Raw genomic sequence first — 20,343 nt, 5'->3', positions numbered from 1 at the left:
GAGGGGCTCAGATTCTCTAGCTAATGTGTCTTTCCTCTCCTTGCTCCCAGGACGCCTGTCATAGCTGGAGGAATCTTCGTGATTGACAAGTCCTGGTTTAACCACTTGGGAAAGTATGATGCTCAGATGGACATCTGGGGGGGAGAAAATTTTGGTAAGTTGGGGAATAACCACAATAACAATAGTAGGCAAACCCAGATTGAGTGTTGTCTATGTGTAAGGCCCTAAGGACTTTATACACATTGACTACTTAAATTCTCACAACGAATCTCTGAAGTACCATTCTACTGGTAAACTGAGGCACAGAGAGGTTAAGTAATTTGTCCGGAGCCACATATCTAGTAAACAAAGAGATGAGGTGGTCAGGGAGAACCTGTGGCCACGTGGCTAGACATGTGTGGAGGAACTACATGGCTGCTTACCTACCAGAAAGGCTGAAGGAGAGGTGGTGTGCAGTAGAGGGTGATGCTTCAACATAAGTAATAGGGTCAGACCGTATTACTGGGTGCAAACCCTGGCCCTACCACCTATAAGCTGTTTGGCTCTGGGTAAATGAAAGCCTCTCCGAGCCTCAGTTTCCCCAAGAGGCTGTCATGAGCACTAAGGAAGAAGATGGATGAAGATACTGGTGGCCATTATTATTACTTATGAAGCCATAGGACTTCCCAGGTGGCTCAGTGGTGAAGAATCCGCCTGCAATGCAGGTGACGCTAAGAAACTAGGAATCGACCCCTGGGCTGGGAAGATCCCCTGGAGCAGGAAATGGCAACCCACTCCAGTATTCTTGCCTGGAGAATCCCATGGACAGAAGAGCCTGGTGGGTTACAGTTCATGGAGTCGCAAAGAGTCAGACATGACTGAGCGAGCACACGTGTGCGCACGCACACACACACACACACACACACACACACACACACACACACACACACACACATGACACCATAGGAACCCTTTAGCTCCAGAAGGAAAGATAAGAGCCAGTGACCCTCGAGGGTTGTTGGTGAGGTTCATGAGACAAAGGCTGGATACAGATGGAACACTTGATGTAGGAGTTTATGAAAGGGCCTATTTACATGGTGTGGACAAGTTATAGGGAACCACAAGGGACATGGAAGGGCTAGGCGTGTGACTGCTGGGAGGTGCAGCCCCCCTAGGTCCAAAAGACGGGGACAGAGCACTCCCCAGTACAAGCTGTGGTCTTGAGGTGCCTGCAGTCAGCCCACGCACCAGGTGGAAGGTGTCAGGGGATGAACATCCACCCTCACTCTCCCCATGACTGCAGGCTGAACCTGTCCTAACTCAGGAAGGAAGCCAAGGGGTGTGGCCCACACAGTAGCCTCCCAGATGAAGAGCAGGGTGGAATAGGGCAGAGAACAATCCCAGAGGTTCTCCAGGAGCCGGAGGGAGGGATACCAAGAAGCCCATAAAAGACAAAGGCCTGTCCTTGCTGTTCCTGGACCCACTCAGTCCTTTGCAGAGCCTTTCCCACTGATTCCCTTTTCATCCTAACCCGGTTTCTTGAGAAGTAAATAGACCTGGTGGTATCTCACCCATCTGACAGGTGGGCAAATTGAGGAGGATGCCACCTTCCAGATCTCAGTCAGGAAACTCCACATCTGACAGGTGTAGGATAAGCACCTTTACTGGAGGGATCACTTCAGTGTGGTGAGGTATGATCCAAGTTACGGTCTGTGCTTCTGGGCTGAGGGGACTAGGTCTTTCTTCCCTCTCGGACTGGGACAGTGGGGCAGACGGGCACTGGGGCTTTGACTCAGAACCAGCTGGAGTGGGAACAGGCATGGGATTTTCTCCCCTTTGTAACTTACTCTTGGAAACGGTTTCTAGGCAGGCATCCGGAGGAGTCAGTGCTGGGAACTGGGGTGCAGTGACCCTTCCATTCTGACCTCCTTTCATGTATGTTGGGCCAGAGTGACCTCTTTTGTGTCCTTGGTCTCAGCCAGAAGGGAGCTTTGGCAAAGCCGGTTTCCTGTAAAGTCTCAGAGAGCTGAGAAACTAAGGATCTCTGCTGCATCCAGAGGCCTTTTTCTTTTTCCCTTCCTTCTTCTTTTTTTTTGTTTAAAGGCTGGGGCCTGACAGAGAAACAAGTAAATGATCAAATAGCTAACTTTAAACTCTGCCTGAGGCCAGGGCTCAGTGGTTGGGGGAACTTGAAAGGTGAACCACGCAGTGGTTCTAGGGAAGGTTTTGTTTCTTCGAAGAAATTCAAAGAAATTCCCAAGCTAGCCCTGTAGCTCAGACATTCAACTGCTGGGACCAGTTTTGAACAAGGAGACTCCACCGCTGGTGGGTTTGGGCCTTTTGTTCTGTTCCTTTGTGGAAGGAAGGGAGGTGCCTAAACGGAGACTCCTTCCTGTTTCCCCTGAGAGAGCCAAATGTAGGCAGGCACTCAGAGGCCGCCCTGAGCGGGGGTGGCAAATGTGAAAATGCTTGGGATTCTCATTAGGCATCCTTTTCAGGTTGCGTCAGATCATGTTACTCTGCTGCTCAAGACCCCACAAGGGCCCCCATGTCTCTCAGAGCGAAACCCAAAGTCCTCAGACCATCTGCCCTTCCCCTACAAGACACACCACCAACTCTGCCCTCAGCTCCTACTGCCCCAACCTCTCCATCACTCCCGCCGACTGCGCTGTTACCTCTAGATCTGTGTCCTTGCTGGTCCCTCTGCCCGCAGTGCCCAAGAGCCAGGTGACTCTTCCTCTCCTCCTCAGGCCTCAGCTCAGATGTCTCCTTTCATGGAGAACATCCCTAATCAGCCTCACTAAAATTGTGGCCCCACCCCCAACTCCACTCATCATCCTCAGTTTTCCTGCCTGCTCCGTCCTCTTCATTGTGCTTATTACCATCAGACAGATACTATGGGCACAGTGGTAAAGAATCTGCCAGTGCAGGAGACACACAGGAGCCAGTGTTCGATCCCTGGGTCGGGAAGATCCCCTGGAGGAGGAAATGGCAACCCATTCCAGTATTCTTGCCTGGGAAATCCCATGGACAGAAGAGCCTGGAGGGTTACAGTCCATGGGGTTGCAAAGAGTCGGACACAACTAGACCGTCTATTCTACTCATTTTCTTGTCTACTTGCATTTTTGTTTCTCATTTTACTGAGTTCCTGTCTTCTCTCACTAGAGTGTGAGGAACTCTAGAACAGTATCTGATGGGTCGTAAATAGGTCTTTGGTAAAAATCTGCAGAATATACTAAAGAATCTGGTTCAAATAATGGGACTTGCTGAACAAAGTATGGACTTTACATTACGGTTCTGCAACTGAGTGTGGGGGTGACCTCGGAGAGGTTATTTAACATCTTTGACCTTCATAGTTCTTATTAAAAACACAAGGATCATAACACCAATGTCATATGGTAGCTGTGAGTATTAGACATCAGCCATAAAGAGTACAAAATTCTCAGTAAATGCATGATGGTTAACTGCTTTTGTTGTTGCCATTGTTGCTAGTAATGACAATAAGTAAACAATAATATGACAATGTGGGGTATGTGGAATAAAAGTGAAAGTCGCTCAGTGGTGTCCGACTCTTTGCAACCCCATGGACTATACAGTTCATGGAATTCTCCAGGCCAGAATACTGGAGTGGGTAGCCTTTTCCTTCTCCAGCGAATCTTCCCAATCCAGGAATTGAACTGGAGTCTCCTGCATTGCAGATGGATTCTTTACCGACTGAGCTATCAGGGAAGCCCTAACTATTAATAGTGTAACAAAGTTAGCCTGGCAGAAATGGGACTAGAATGCAGATCTTCTGTCCCCAGCTCTGAATCTCAGTTGCTGAACCAGTTGCAGAGCTCTGACCAGGAGAAGAGAAAGAGAGGCCTGGCAGTTAGCAAATATACCTAAAGAAGCCCATTAATTATAGCCAACCCTGAAGGCAGGTCCAGATATGCCAAATGTCCAGTCCTGGTTCCAGGACCATATCGGGAAGTTGCCTGGTGCTCACAGGCTGGCCAGGAGGTAGTCCTGAGTCCTCTGCTCCCTACTCTGCTAGTCACTGGGAGGGCTCCAAGCATCTGTGCCAGGTGAGAGCCCCCAGACCTGACCAGGGACCACGAGTGTCCTTACAGCCACCTGGGGACTAGGAAGAGGGACCAAGGCTGGAACTCATAAAACATGGTCTTTCCTTTTGCAAACATTTAAAAAAATAATAATAATGCTGTGGATATTCTGGGACAAGAGAGAGGTGTTTTAATGTCACAGGATGTCCAACTGTAGGGTTAAAATGAAAGAGAGGAAGAAATCAGAAGAGATTATGTGAGATTCGGCCAGCTACCAAGGTGGATCCTTGCCAGAAGTTGACAGAAGGACTGTTGAGTGGAGAACGGAGTGAGAAACTTGTGACATCCCCTTCTGGGAGGCAGGATGACCACCGCTAGCATCCCCTAGCTCTACTAGGGACCGGTCATCTGTGAGAGCTCCTTCAGCGTCACCACCACCACCAACAGGACGTGTGTCTCAGTAGGGCCAGTGCACGCGCGTGTGTGTGCTAAGTCGCTTCAGTCGTGTCTAACATTTCATGACACTAGGGACTGTAGCCCACCAGGCTCCTCTGTCCATGGGATTCTCCAGGCAAGAATACTGGAATGGGTTGCCATGCCCTCCTCCAGGGGACCTTCCCAACCCAGAGTTCAAACCTGTGTCTCTTATGTCTCCTGCATTGGCAGGCAGGTCCTTTACCACTAGGACCACCTGGGAAGCCCCCAGTAGGGCCAGTGGTAGCTGCAAATCGAGACCATGAGGGCCAAGAGGGTGGTCTGGGCCAGCTGGAAAAAATGCCAACTGGAGCAGCCTTTTACTTGCTTGGTGTTGATTTTCTAGCCTCTCAGTTCTGACGAGCAGATGTGTTCATCCTTAGCTCATGTCTGGATAGGACTTTCTAGGCAGAGGCTGGAAATGATTGATGCTGCCCTTTGATTCAGTTTTCCTTCTATTCATGGTCTTGGTGTTCCTTCAAAACTTTTCCTGCTGCTCTGCCAGGGCTTAGATGTGGGGAATATGTGTGGTGTGTGTGGAGGGGGTCTGTATGTGGGATGTGTGTATGGAGAGTATGCGTGGTGTGTATGTATGATGTACATGTGGAGAGTATGTGTGTGGAGGAGATGTGTGGTATGTGTGTGTAGTGTCTGTGGAGAGTGTGTGTGTTTGGAGGGAGTATGTGGAATGTGTGTGTGTGGTATGTGTGTGGAATGTATGTGTGGTATGTGTGTGGAGGGTATGTGTGTGGTATGTGTGTGGAGGGTATGTGTGTGGAATGTGTGTATGTAGAGGGTATGTGTGTGTGTGGAGGGTATGTGTGTGGAATGTGTGTATGTAGAGGGTATGTGTGTGTGTGGAGGGTATGTGTGTGGAATGTATGTGTGGTATGTGTGTGGAGGGTATGTGTGTGGTGTGTGTGGTATGTGTGTGGAGGGTATGTGTGTGGAATGTGTGTGTGTAGAGGGTATGTGTGTGTGTGTGGAGGGTATGTGTGTGGAATGTATGTGTGGTATGTGTGTGGAGAGTATGTGTGTGGTGTGTGTGGTATGTGTGTGGAATGTGTGTGTGTAGAGGGTATGTGTGTGTGTAGAGGGTATGTGTGTGTGTGTGGAGGGTATTTGTGTGGAATGTATGTGTGGTATGTGTGTGGAGGATATGTGTGTGGTGTGTGTGGTATGTGTGTGGAGGGTATGTGTGTGGAATGTGTGTGTGTAGAGGGTATGTGTGTGTGTGGAGGGTATGTGTGTGGTATGTATGTGGAGAGTATGTGTGTGTGGAGGGTATGTGTGTGGAGGGTATATGTGTGTGATGGGTCTGTGTATATGGAGGGTATGTGTGTGTGTGGAATGTATGTGGGGTATGTGTGTGGTGTGTGTGGTATGTGTGTGGAGGGTATGTGTGTGTGGAGGGTATGTGTGTGATATGTGTGTGTGTGTAGTATGTGTGGTGTGTGTGTGGAGGGTATGTGTGTGATATGTGTGTGTGTGTAGTATGTGTGGTGTGTGTGTGGAGGGTATGTGTGTGTGGAGGGTGTGTGTGTGGTATGTGGAGGGTGTGTGTGTGATATGTGTGTGTGTGGAGGGGTTTGTGGGATGTGTATGTGCACATATGTGGAAGGAGCAATCAGGAACACATGCAAGGAGTGGGTGCACCCCAGGAGCTCCAACCCAAGCATGTGCCTCCAAGGGGACCCCAAAGGCAAGGGAAGCCAGCTCCTTCCCACCTTCACTCTGTGGGGACTTGCCAAGGGGCCCCTGCCCCTCCTGACAGCTGCCGTCTCTGCAGAGCTGTCCTTCCGGGTGTGGATGTGCGGCGGGAGCTTGGAGATCGTGCCCTGCAGCCGGGTGGGCCACGTCTTCAGGAAACGGCACCCGTACAACTTCCCCGAGGGCAATGCCCTCACCTACATCAGGTAGGTCACAGTGCAGAGAGCATCACACTAGCAGCCAGGACACCTAGACCCCAGCCCTGTCAGTGACTCCTGTGACTTTGAGCAACTACCCCAGTCTTACTCTCCCCGTTTGTCCCTTCCATTCTGGGATCCTGGTACTCTCAGAGCTGGAAAGATGAAGTTGGGGGTGTCTTCTCCAGGCCTGTCTTGTCTTGACTGTCTTTGTTCATGAAGGTCTTGGAAAACTGGTGAAACGACCAACTGGGAGCTGCCCTCCACACACTGGGTCCCAAGTACTGGTCATGGATGCTGTGTCCTGACTCTGACTTGGTCAGCATCTGCCCACCCGTGTTCCCAGCCACAGAGTGCGCTTCATCTTGAAGTGGAGTGGGCAGGTCCTGAAAGACCACCCCCCTCACCCACTCTCCTGATGGTGGAGGCAAGGGGAGGTCGGAGGAGTGCCATGAGCACTCTCCCCTTCCGAGGCCGAATCTCCATCTGGTCAGACTTGTTTGCTGATAGCGGGGGCTCCTCAAGTCTAGCTCATCAAATGGCCTTTTGTTTGGCTTCCCCTATTCCATTTCACTGTTTTTATAATTATGAAAGTAATACATGGTCACTGTAAAAATTCAAGCTGTATCTATGTATATTCTATGTGTATATATATATGTACCTATACTGTACATTATGACTTTTGCTCTTCATATCACATAGAGAGAAAAAAGTGAAAGTTCTTTTCACCCAGTCTTACACCTATCCTCTTGTTCTCTCCAAAATAAATAGATTTCTAGCCTATCATTTCAGGTCTTTTTTGAGGCTGTGTAGTACTCTGCCATGTGGACATAATTCATTATTCTTCTATTGATGGCCATTTAGGGTTGTCACCAATGTTTTATGACACAAATATTCTTGTATATGTCCCTTTGCCCACGTGCTGGTATTTCAGTAGAATATAGCTCCTGTAAGTGGAGTGTCAGAGAGTATCCATTCCCCCAGATTTGATGGATACTGACAGATTGTCCTCCAAACAGACTGTTCTCATGGATACTCCCACATCAGTGCCATTTTGCATGCACTCGTGAACATCTCTTCGCCCTGTACTGCACAGAGCTGATCTGGATCCCAACCCAACCCTGACCTTATTTTGCTTCTTCCTCTCCTTTTAGGAATACCAAGCGCACCGCAGAGGTGTGGATGGATGAGTACAAGCAGTATTACTATGAGGCCCGGCCATCGGCCATCGGGAAGGCCTTCGGCAGGTGGGCCCCTTCCCTAGCCTTGTGCCTTTGCTCACAGCCTTAGTGAAATACTAAATCATGTGTACTCCATAGAAGCGTTCAGGGTCTCCTGAGCAACTGAACCCCACACCCCTGGACTCTTTGGAGACTGTAGGGTATACGAGACAGAGACAAGGTTCTGGTCCTGGAAAAAGAAGCAGCCTCATGGGGAGAAATAACCAGAGAGGGCGTACTTATGCAAGCACTGCCCATCCACCAGCTGCCTACAGGATGGATGTCTGTGGAAGTACTTAAGGATGGCTGTCTGCAGAAAACACTGGGGGTTTTGGCTTCCTTGCTATTTCAATCAGACGGTGATCTGTTAGCTTATTTTTCTGCCCTGGAATGTTATGACTACAGTCTAATTAAGCATTTTCAAAATCAATTGAGTATGACATGACCAGTATTTTTTTTTAAGTGATAGAGAACTAGAACATATCAGATTAGAACAGAAAATAGCAGTTGATTGCAGTTGAGGATAGATACTGTTTTGTGAAACTCTTATTTTAGTTCTGTGTCCATATATGCCCATGGGTATACTGGGTCACAATGTAAGATGTATATATTTCTTACTTAATGTTGTGGTCAGAAATGTTTGAAAACATTATTAGTGATCATCAATGAATTTTCCTCTATTTATTTTTATCTATCCCCTAAAGAAAAAAAGTTATGTCACTCTTTGTTTTAGTGAGGAGGTAACATTTGCTGAGGGCCTACCCTGTGCTAGGCACTTATGTCTATTCATTTGACTCTCATAAAAACCTTTGGAGGTGGATGATTGTACCCCAACTTTACTGAGAACAAACAGGCTCAGAGGGTGGTGCTGGTCTTCTGTCAGTGGCCATTATGATCCCTGGTGCTGATCAAGATGTTCATGGACACATCAGATGGTTCTTATTTGCCAAATTTTTGGAAAAATGTTTGAAACCTGGTTTTCTTGTCTGTAGACGCTTTCTGCTCAGCTTGAATGCAGGAAAGGAAAACTACTAGTACATGAAGGCTCTGCTCTCTCTGTGAAAATAAGCACCAGGCAATGGTATGCCCACTGAGGTCTCAAGGAGGAAGAAGCCAAGGTTAAAGCTTGGCCCCAATTTGAGGAGAGAAATAAGGCATGGCCAGGAGCCCTGGGGCGAGCTTGCAGCTCAGAGAATGAAGTAACGCTGGAGGGCAGACTTAGATAGCTAGCTCCGGAAAAAGGGACCTGCCCGCGCCCCCCTACCCGGGGAGGTGGAAAGAGGGGGCTGACCTCCCAGACTTCTTCCCACTGCTAAGCCTTTCCTTCTCCTTCTCCAGCGTGGCCACGCGGATCGAGCAGAGGAAGAAGATGAACTGCAAGTCCTTCCGCTGGTACCTGGATAACGTCTACCCAGAGCTCACGTGAGTGTGGCCGTGGTTCCTCATCTGGCTTGGGTGGGGGCCAGCGGCATGGGGACCCTTGACCCTGATCTCTCCCCAGCCCAGGCAGTCTGGCTCTTTCTAGCTGTTGGTGTTTGTCTTCATGTGATGGATCTGGAGGAACCTGGAGGATGTTACCAGGAGTGAAGAGTAAGGTGGGGTAGGAGCAAAGAGTTTAACAGACTGGGCCTTAGAGCTAAAAATGGATGTTGTCGGGACTTCCCTGACAGTCCAGTAGTTAAGACTCTACACTTCCAGCGCAGGGGGCACAGGAACTAGGATCCCACCCACAGCCAAAATTAATTAATTAAAACACTCTTGAAAAAAAGAAATGAGCATTGTCCCATTAGGAAAGCAATAGCACATTATGTAGCAAAGTCTGCAGAAACACTCACTTCCTTTGACTCTGTTCTCTCCCTTCTGGGAGTTTAGCCCAAGGAAATAAAGCAAACAGGCAAAAAAGCTGTTGACAAATAAATGGCCACTGTAGGCTTCTTTGCTGTGAAAAAAAATAGAGACACAACTAGCAATAGGGGCTGGGTTTAGTGAATCATGATGCATTGATCTAAAACATGGGGAAATGTTTGCTTCAGCAAATGAGGAGGCAACATGCAAATGGTGTATGTATGTGGGCTGTAGGACAGTACGCTGTAATGACTGGGGGGCCTGAGGGTGGGCAGAGCTGATTCTTTTTATTTCAAAATCCTTCTCAGCATCTTGCCTATGTCATTCTTCACCTCCTCCAGGTCTTGAGTCATCTGTCCCTCCTGCAGGAGACCCCCCTGACCTCTGCATTTGCAGACTGACCCTTCCCCAGCACTCTCTGCTTCTTTTCCTCAGTCACCCTTATCTTCATGGAGCTTCTATGTAGCCAATTAATGTTATTCTCATCTTCCCACATTTGACAGTAAGCTCCATGAGGCGAGAGGCATTTATCTGTCTTGTTCACTGCCCTATCTCCAGCCCCTAGAACAGTGCCACAGTGCCTGTCACAGAATGGGCACTCAATAAATAGTTTTATTTGATTTGATTTTGGTGTGCCAGATCTTGTTTTGGTGCACAGGTCCTTCCTTTTGGCACCCAGGTTTCTCGCTAGTTGTGGTTCGAGGGCTTAGTTGCCCCATAGCATGTGGGATCCTGGTTCCACAGCTAGGGATAGAACCTGTGTCCCCTGCGTTGGAAGGCAGATTCCTAACCACTGGACCACCAGGGAGATCTCTAAATATTTTTAACTAAATAAATTGCATAGTCAATAAGGCTCAGTAATAACTTTGAAATTAACATTCTCCCTTCTAGAACTGTCATTTCAGGAACAGCTGTCTCCCAAAGGATGCTGTCATGATTTTCCAGAACATTCCACCACTCAGAGCCTGCATATCCTCAAAGGAGGCAAATCTTTGAGGGAAGATTTGATTTGGGGAAAACAGCCACGGTTAGGTTATAACCAAGTCCAGTGAATAACTTAGTTGATTAACCCAGATATTATAGTCCTGGGTCCCAAACACAGGTTAACAAGATGGAAACAAGTAACAAGAATAAACTGACTCTGTGAGCAGTGTTCAAGGAATTATAAAACAATTTGAGCGGCAGCAGCATCCTTGGAGAAAGTTGGCGGCCTGGATAACCCCAACTCCCTAGACAATGGCTGTGAAAGGAAGAACATTAATTTATGAAAGTATAATAAATGAACAACTTCCTCAAGTGGCCACTTTTAAAAGGATGGTTTTATTCAGACGTGCCATTTCTGAGTGAAACAAGCATAGACATTTCTTTATGTTCTGTCAGAGTACATGTTATCTGGTTGGAGCCAAGGACTCCAGGCCTCCGGCAGGAGCTGGGGAGCCGTGGAAGGGGATTGAGGATATATGCCTCCTCCCACACCCCAGTCCCCACACAGTGCCCCATGTCATCCCCTGAGGACCAGGAGGAAGAAGTATTGATAGTTTATCACTAGCATCAGTCTGGATCCGTCACAAGACAGGAGAGTGGATGAAACTAGCTGTGCTAAATGAGGAGCATAAGTCGTCTTCCGTTTGTTTGGTCACCATGTGGAAGCTTAAAAAAAATGAATTTTTGATGTTAAGGTAGAAACTGCAGTTCATTCTTATCCAGGTTACTCATCGTCAGCCTGTTCCTTCATGTTCTGCCTCGGTTCTCAGGGGCCTGGAGTGGATCCGATTGTTAGACAGAAAGGAGTTCCACAGGCCCAAATGATACCAAGTTTCCTCCACACGAGATCCCAGGAGTTGGGCCACACTTGAATGTGGTCAGTGGGGAGACTGAAGAGGCTGAAGGGAGAGGCCTGTGCTTTCCTAGGCCTGCCTGCAGTCCTGCTATGGCTCGGCCGCTTTTCCAGATCAGAGTTCTGCAGCTGGCTTCAGCAACTGCTAATATATCACTTTTATGAGGATGGTCAGGAACAGTTGTGCAGGCTGAGCACTGCACAAGCATACCACATTTGAAGGGTGCTAGTCACACAGTATTGTACCTTTATTACAACAATTCCTGGCAAACGACAGCAAAAGTCTTCTAACAAAATCAGTATATTATGATGATTTTCTAACATAAGTAAAATGTCTTGAAAAAAGGATGCCTATTGCTATTTCTAGAAAGGCATCATAAGGGCTAATGGGAGCCCTGGCAGCCCAGTTCTGAGGTGGTCCACAGAGAAGGAAGCAGATGCAGACTTAAGAGAGCTGCCAGCAAACGGGAGAGCTTAGCTTGGCTCTGCCAGGGAGCAGGGGAAGGGTGATGATGGCCATCGAAGCTGCTCCAGGGCTGCCACCACTTAGACACCTCAGGAGCTGCATCTGGTCTTTTATCTTATTTTTTTTAATTTATTTGGCTGCAGCAGGTCTTTGTTGTGGTATGCAGGATCTTTAGTTGCAACATGCAAACCCTTAGTTGTGACATGTGGGATCTCATTCCCTGGGCAGGGATCGAACCCAGGCCCCCTGCATTGAGAGCACAGAGTCTTAGCCACTAGATCACCAGGGAAATCCCTGAATGTGGTCTTGAGATTGCTGCCTGAGCCCCAGGTTTCCTCCATAAGGATCTTTTGAAACCTACCTGTTTTACTTAATAGTATCTTATAAACACTTTCCCATATTACCAGATATCCTTTCTCAGAGTCATTTTTAATGATGAAGGGTTTTCGACAGATGAATCAGAATTTACTTAGTCCTTCGCCTATTGATGGATATCTAGGAATTTCCAGTGTTTTCGGTATAACTAGTCACTCTGAATGAGGATCATTTAAACTAAATCACTGCACTCATCTATAATTGTTGCCCTAGAATAGTAAGTTTCAGGAAGCAGGATCATTAGGTCAAATGTATATACATTTTTAAGGCCTTTTATCACCTTGTCCTCTAGAAAAGTGGGCCAGTTTATGCTCCCATCTGTGGGGTATGAAAAGATCCAATCCCACAGCCGTTGCCAACACTAGGTAGTAATATTTAACACATACACTTAAATATATAATTTGTATATTATTTATATAAGATCTTCCCTGGTGACTCAGATGGTAAAGAATCTGCTTGCAATGTGGGAGACCCAGGTTCAATCCCTGGGTCAGGAATATCCCCTGGAGAAGGAAATGGCAACCCACTCCAGTTTTCTTGCGTGGGAAATCCCATGGACAGAGGAGCCTAGTGGGCTATAGTCCATGGGGTTGCAAGAGTTGGATACGACTGAGTGACTAACACTTTCATTTACATATGTACACTTAAATATTTTATGTATATAAATACATAGAAATTTCCCTGGTGGTCCAATGGCTAAGACTCCATGCTTCCAATGCAGGGGGCCTGGGTTCAATCCCAAGTCAGGGAACTGGATTCTACAAGCTGCGAATTAGAGGCTGCATGCCACAACTGAAGATCCTGCAGGTCACAACAAAGATCAAAGATCCTGTGGGCTGCAACCAGGATTCAGCATGGCCAAATAAATAAATAAATATTTTAAAAATTAATAAATATACATATATGGCAAACAGACAGTGGTAACTCTTTAATACATATTTCCTTAGTTATTAGCGAGACTGAACACATCTTCATATTTGTATATTTTACATTTGCCTCTTCAAAGCAACTCCTTCCTGTCATCTCGATAGTGCACACTGAGCCCACATCTGAGTCTTAGCCTTTTCCTCTTTCAGGACTGGGGAGCTCCGGCTTCTGGTTTGAGCTCTCTCCCACCAGCTCCTCTCAGGTCTGGCCTGAAGGGCAGTCCCTGGGGCTCCCAGAGCTGCCCAGAACCCAGGGGGTACCGAGGTCCAGTCTTCCCAGGGGGACCCCTGCTCCCTCACCTTCCCCTGTTGCCAGGCCTGCCCCTCAGTGTCCCTCCCCATGGAGACCTGGGTGCCCTGGGAATTGCCTGGGCCTGCTTTCTGGGTGAGCGTGGGTCACCCTGGGAAGGGCAGAGGCCAAGCCTGACCACTGCCTTTTCTTTCAGCATCCCCGTGAAGGAAGTGCTCCCAGGCATCATTAAGCAAGGGACTAATTGTTTAGAATCCCAGGGCCAGGACACAGCTGGTAACTTCCTGCTCGGAATGGGGATCTGCAGAGGGTCTGCCAAGAACCCCCCAGCGGCCCAGGTATGTTGCTTGGGACCTCTGGGTCAGGCCCAGGAGAGGGGTTAGGGGCCTCCTTCTGCCCAGTCTCCTCCTCTCTCTTGTCTACACCCTCCACAACCCATTTTTCCAAGGACCCTGCAAGCTGCCCCCTCACACTCTGCTCCTTGGGTTTGCTCCCGCCATACTCCACCCGCTTTGTAGCCTTTCACACAGTTGCCCTGTGAGCACCACCTGGTTTCTGCTTGCAGGGGCAGAAATGCCACCCAAACAGAACCCAGTACTCTCCTCGGATGCAGCTGTGGGCAGCCTGCATAGACAGGCAGTCCAGGATTCCTGTGAACACGTGTCCAACATATGAGTTGATGCACCCACGTCAAACTAGAGCAGGTCGTGGAGACCCCGGCATGGACGTGCCCCCAGCTGCCCTGCTCCCATGTCCTGTCTTTCTTCCCATCCCCTGAGCCGGCTCATACATCTCTGGCTGGCTCCAGCTAAGCTTCTCCATCCCAATATTTTATTATGAAAAAGTTCAAACACATAGAAAAGTTAAAAGAATTGTACACTGATTAGCCATCCTCCCATCCCTAGTATTTGTAGAAAATCTACCGAAGTACACAGTGTATTTGCTTTATCATCCATCTACGCATCTATCCATTCATTGCTGTCCTTTTTGGCTCGGCCTTTCTGCTTCTTGTCTTGCAGGCCTGGCTCTTCACTGACCATCTCATCCAGCAGCAGGGGAAGTGCCTCGCTGCCACTTCCACCTCCGTCTCCCCAGGGTCCCTGGTCGTACTGCAGGCGTGCAACCCAAGAGAAGGCAGGCAGGTAAGCCTCCTTGCCCCCAGGCACAGGTTGGCCAGCAGCGCAGGGGAACATAGTGAAGGTGTGACATATAGACTCAAATAAGCCCTCGAGAGTGAGGACAGGGGGCTTAAGCCAGTATCCAGGTCTAGTCCGTTGTTTTCCTCATGAGGAAGTACCTTGGGTAAACAGTTGTTAAATGTCCATCCTGCATCCTGTGAGCTCCAGGCAGGCAGGGACTATTTTTATCTTGTCAGCACTGTATCCCTAGCCGCTGACAACCAGTACAGCCAAAACAAATGTGAGGTTTTAATAAGAACCTATGCCAGGGGTTTTACGTAGATCATCTCATCTAATCCTCCCAGCAGCCCAGCAACCTGGGCCTTAGTGGGTGCATGCGTGCGTGCTAAGTCGCTTCAGTCATGTCTGACTCTTTGCCACCCCATGGACTGTAGCCCGCCAGGTTCCTCTGTCCCTGGGATTCTCCAGGCAAGAATTACTGGAGTGGGTTGCCATGCCCTCCTCCTGGGGATCTCTCCAACCCAGAGATCAAATCTGCGTCTCTTATGTCTCCTGCATTGACAGGCAAGTTCTTTACCTCTAGCACCACCTGGGAAGCCCCAGGCCCTAGTACTAACCCCATTTTAAAAGTGAAAAACCGAAGCTCCTTGAGTTTAACAAATGTATCAGATCACACTACTGGGAAGGGGTGGAGCTTAGATTCAAGCCCAGTGTGACTCCTAAGTCCAGAGTCCTGCCCCAGCACATAGTTCAGTAAGTATCTCCTGACTGATGGCTGGTTGGGGAAACTGAGACCCAACCATGGTCTTTCCAAGCTGGCATGCCCGTCTCACGTGAACACTGCCTTTTCCTTGTCAAACTTTCACCTGCCTTGTTTTCATTAATCCTGGGAGACAGGTCAGGCTCGCCTGTTGAGGAAGAAACAGATGCTCAGAGAGATGCAGTCACTTGCTCAGGGCACACAGCAGCCGGTGACAGAGTCAGCCCCGCTCCATTCCTGGCTGAGAGAGCTGCTCGTCTGCCCGGGAATGGACCGGAAGGCCAGAGTTCTGCTTCAGCCCCTCCTCTGCCTGCCCCTTCTTGGTAGCCCCCACTGTGCCTGACCCCAGCCAGCTCCCTGGCCAGCTTGCAGGGCAGTGAAGAGGCAGGAGGGCACCTGGCACTCTCATTCAGCCACCAGGGTTTTCTTCCCTCCCCCTTTTCTATTGCCTGGGTCAGTTCTTTCTTTAGGGATGACTGGCAGTTTGCTATTTCATTCTGGAAAAGCAATCAGATCTTTCCTCTCCCTCCAGCGTGTGTGTGTGTGTGTGTGTGTGTGTGTGTGTGTGTGTGTGTGTGTGTGTGTGCACGCATGTGCGCACGCGCATGTGTGTATGTGGGTGTGTGTGTGTGTGTGAGAGAGAGAGAGAGAGAGAGAGAGAGAGGCTTGAGTGCCATGGCCTGCTCACTGGCTGGCACGCTGTAGCACGTCCTGCCAGCCCCTGCCTTCACTGCCCCTGCAGGGGTGCGGGTCCCCAGGCTCCCCTTCATCTGGGGTGCTGGCCTCTGTGAGAGTGAAGCCTTGAGCCCACTCCCACCTGCTCCTTGCTGAGGCCAAAGTCAGGGCAGTAGCTCCCAGGGCAGCCACCCCTCTCTGTGTTCCCCTTCATGCTGACCCAGGACTCCTAGGAATCTCTTTGGCCACATTCCTTCTGCCCTGCAGGTCCTGCAGGGCCCCCAACAGCGGAGCCCCTCTTCCAAAAGGACAGGGTGAGCAGCTCCCCCACTACCAGTGACTTCTCAAGTCTGGGCCTCCGTTCCTAGTCCTCTGTTGACCCCATTTCTGAGGCCACCCCATCAGTTGTGGGAGAGATACCTGTGCAGAGCAGTGTCACCCTCTTCACCTCTCTGAGCCTCCATCTCCTCACTTATAAAATGAAGGGCTCCCTCCCTGGTCACCCTTGTAAGGAATCTACAAGAACTGAGACTGTGGCAATGGAAGGGCACCGTGAGGTGGTATTTTTTCTCTGGCCAGGCTAGAACCTAGTGACCAGGAGACTCTGGGGGAGGGAACCCCAAGACTGTGTCTGATGGCACCAACAGGAAATGAGAATCCCATGATTTGGGGAGCACTTCCTCATGGCTGATCGATTCAGTCTTTACATTCATTCTTCATAGAACAAAACTAGTTGAAAGATGGATGAAAGAATGGCATGGCCCAGCCATGCCTAGCCGGGGAGTGTGGCCAGCCCCTCCCAGGGGGTCAGAGACTAGAAGACCACAGGCAGTAGGATGCTGTGGGTTCCAGAGGGACCAAAGGCCCTGTCCTGCCCACTGCCCAGGACCTTTAAGCCAGGAATCCCTCTCTGCTGGGACCACATGGGCAAGAAAGACTGGTTCTCAGAGATCCGTATCCCACAGCCCACACTCCTAAGGGAAATCCAGACCTGCAGCACCTCCCCCACACCTTTCACCTTGCTTCCATCTCCCAGATGGTTCCCTTCTCTGCCCACACTGTGTCCCCCTGCAACTGGGGCTGCTCTTCTCCCTTCTAACAGTGGCTCCAGTAAGTACATGGCCCCTCCCACCCAGAAACTAGGACCCCACCTGCAGCAGATCTTCAGCTGCAACTGAAGAGACTGGGTCTGTGTCTAAAGGGAAGCTGGAAATGCAGATTTCTATGTGAAGACTAAGCCAAACTTTAGATAAGCGCTGTGCAGGCCAAACAAAATCCACCTCTGGGTTACATTCAGCCCGTGGGCCTCTGATCTAGACAGTAAATTTGTGCCAACCTGTGGAATCAAGAGTGCATCAGAAGGGCTGGGCTTAAAGCTTGTGTGTGGGGTGCAGTGCCTCTTATGCAAAGGACACAGATGATTTAAATGGGACTGTGTCCTAGGGCCACTTACACCCATGTGTAATGCGGGTACGGATGTTATTATTATTATTAATCCTTGTTTTTCTCTCCCCCACCCCTTTTCTGCCTCTCCCCTCAGAGATGGAGGAGAAAAGCCTCTTTCATCCAGCATTCAGTCAGCGGCCTCTGCCTGGAGGCCAAGCCCGCCCAGCTGGTGACCAGCAAGTGCCAGGCCGACGTCCCAGCCCAGCAGTGGCAGCTGTTGCCGCATACATGACCGTAGCCCCCGGCCTCCTGTACCTTTTGCATGAGACTTTGGGACCGGAAGGGGGTTGGGGTGGGGGAGTGTAAAGCGGGCTGTCTCCATCTTGTCACATTTCTGCCGGAATCATCAGCCAACACCGCTGCCACGACACACGATGCTCCAAAGCTTGGACGGGGAGGACGCAGGGGGATGCCCTGCTTGCTGTCCTGGCCACCACCCGGCCTTGTCTGGGGATAACTGGACTGCGACTGGGCAGCCTGGCCCTTTGTTACTGCCCTTCACCCTCCCAAGGCCTGGACAGTGGTTTGGGGCCTCTCCTCGTGGGCTGGGGAAAAGGAGGACAGCAGCCCCCACGAGTCTTGCTGGGCCCCCGGGGCCTGCCTGTGGGGTTGGGCACAAGAGGAGAGCATGGGCAGCCGTGGACAGGAGGCAGGCAGAAGGCAGAGGGAGGGGCAGCCTGTGGGCAGGTGGGCAACAGGAAGAAGTGAGCAGCTCAGGGGTCTGTCCCGGGCAGGTGCTGGGTTGGGGGCAGGAGGGATGGGAGCCAGGGCCAAGGATGAGTGAGCTGCAGAAAGACGAGAACAGAAAAGCTGCAAAGCACGGGAAAGAGTGGGTCTCGCCCAGGGACCTAGTTCCTCCCAGGGCCCAACGCATCCAGTCCCACGCTCTGGTTCCCACGTTCTCAGCAAGACGCTCCAGGGGCAGCCTCAGGACCCAGTTTATTAAACAGATCCCACTTCTGTTTGGATATGTGTCAAGACAAGACCTCTCCCTTGGGCCTTAAAGACCAGCGGGTGCCCTGAGCCTCTGCCTGGGCGCACCGGGTGGATCCCCGTAAAGACAGGCACCACTGAGCCGCCCCGTCCTCCCTGCTAGATTTTGACTCCTGCCTTCTCTGAAGCCCTTGCCTCTGTAAATACAGTGTCGTTATGGGATCGGGGTACAGGGCGGTAGGAACGGGGAACATCGTTAAGCCATGGGGACTAAGTCATCCAGGCTGGACTCCCCACTGCCGGAGGGAGGCCCTCGGCTCGGCTACTGCAGCGGCCAGCAGGCTGGCTGGCGGCCCCAGTGTGTACAAAGTTCCCAGTTCTCCTCACACCCACTGGGTCTCTCTCTCGCTCCTCCAGGGCCTGGTCTTGGAATCACTTCTGCTATTAATATTTCCAACATTCCTCTTCCCCCGCCCCACTGGCCTAGGCCGAGTGATCTTAGGCAAAAGTCTGGTGATACCAGGATTCCTGCAGGGGGCGGGTCGGGGGAGGGTGTCTCCCACCCAAAGCAAATCAGCCTGGAATGCCTAAGGAGTTCATAGATTCTGGAGGGCCCAGGAATCTCCTGAAATGGTCCCCCAAATAGTGCATGTGTGTGCATATATGCATTGTCCTGGGGAGAGGATCCATGGATTGTCCCAGGTTCATACAAAGGTCTCTGACTCCCAGAGGGTCTGGACTTGCCTGGTTTGGAGCTGCCGTGCCCCTCCCCCTCCATAGTGTGCCTCAACTGCTCTGGCCCCATTCCCTCTGCACAGCCTTGGGGCTGTGGTCCGCCACTCCCACCCTGGAGGGCTCTCACTGGTTTCCTTTCACCTCCTGGCTCTCTGCAGTGCTCCTGGGCCTCAGCCTGCACCCCCTACACTCACAGCAAGGAGCCCTTGGCCCCCAGAGCCACACTTTTCCCATCCTCTGTGAGATGTTGACCCACCGCCATCTCCCTTGTGTGTGTGTCTACCCCTGCGGGTAGCGGGGGCCTTTGGGACAGGAATCTCAGGCATCCCTTACTGAATGTAAGAGGATTGCCATTCAGCCTTTCAGAGGGCCCCCTCCTTCCCTGTGATTGGGCCGGGCTCAGCACTTGTCAGCCTCCTTTGGGACTCAGCCCTGTTCTGTTTTTGCTTTTCCTCTTCTTGACCAAAGCATGTGCCACTCGCTGTCCCTGAGGACCTCGTCTTTATGAAAAACACCTGGAATAAAACCACTTCTCACATGGGCATGTGCACCAGCGCCTTCCTTTCTGATTCTGGAGCCAAGGGCTTCAGCACCTCCCTCCTGCCCTCTATTCCAGAAAACTGAGCACGCTCAACTCTCACCTCCTCCTGCACTGGGTAGCTTGCTCCTCCACGTACATCCCCCTCCATGGGACCCCAGGGACTCCTGGACAACAGGCTGGCCACCCTGGGGGAGGCCATGAGATGGGGCAACTGGGACCAGAGCCCAGGTTCTTGTGACCTCATCATGGGACCTACTTGGGGCTTCGAAGTGGAAACCAAGGGGCTTCTCTGAATGCTTGTCTTTTGGTTTCGCCAGCCCTCTCTCCTTCCCCAGGTGCCAGCTGGCCCCTCTGGACAGCCCTTCCTCTCCCCTGCCATACAAGAAGGCAGCGATAAAAATGCAGGTGGGGCAATTTTCCTTAGTAAAAACAGCGAAGTCATTCCAGCATGAGTCTTACCACCCTAGCCTTGTTTGCTTGGGTAGCAGATGCTCTGTCTAATGTTTCCATAGAAACCAATGGAAAGCCCCCACCGTTTCTGTGATCGGAAACTGAACCTACCCAGGTAAAAATAAGCACGGCCTCGGCACACACATGAACTGTAGTGGGCAGGCCAGCACGTGACTAAGCCTCCCCGGACACAGCCATTCCCGCCCCCACCCCCACCTGGTCTCAGGGCCGCTCATTCGGAATTCTCCAAAACTGACCACCAAGCCCGATGGGTCTGGAGCAAAGCTCTGGCTGATGACGGTTCCGAGTACACAACGTGGCTGCAGAGTCCATCTGTCCATT

At 50.6% G+C, this 20,343-nt stretch overlaps 1 protein-coding gene across 2 annotated transcripts in view; it reads left to right on the top strand.

The window, feature by feature from the left end:
- GALNT16 (polypeptide N-acetylgalactosaminyltransferase 16) overlaps window positions 1-19,550 on the top strand; it is a 97,595-nt gene extending 78,045 nt beyond the window's left edge. For both annotated transcript variants that reach the window (XM_061156797.1, XM_061156798.1), the window contains exons 10-16: window positions 51-154; window positions 6,286-6,412; window positions 7,558-7,650; window positions 8,962-9,045; window positions 13,519-13,660; window positions 14,342-14,464; window positions 17,437-19,550. In XM_061156797.1, the coding sequence (XP_061012780.1) occupies window positions 51-154; window positions 6,286-6,412; window positions 7,558-7,650; window positions 8,962-9,045; window positions 13,519-13,660; window positions 14,342-14,464; window positions 17,437-17,574 (811 nt within the window). In that variant the 3' untranslated portion in view covers window positions 17,575-19,550. The remainder of the gene's footprint in view (window positions 1-50; window positions 155-6,285; window positions 6,413-7,557; window positions 7,651-8,961; window positions 9,046-13,518; window positions 13,661-14,341; window positions 14,465-17,436) is intronic.
- The last annotated feature ends 793 nt before the right edge of the window (window positions 19,551-20,343 follow it).

The sequence above is a fragment of the Dama dama genome, chromosome 12 (genome assembly GCF_033118175.1).
Source record: "Dama dama isolate Ldn47 chromosome 12, ASM3311817v1, whole genome shotgun sequence".
In the NCBI taxonomy this organism is placed as follows: Eukaryota; Metazoa; Chordata; class Mammalia; order Artiodactyla; family Cervidae; genus Dama; species Dama dama.
This window is presented reverse-complemented; position numbering and strand designations above follow the sequence as displayed.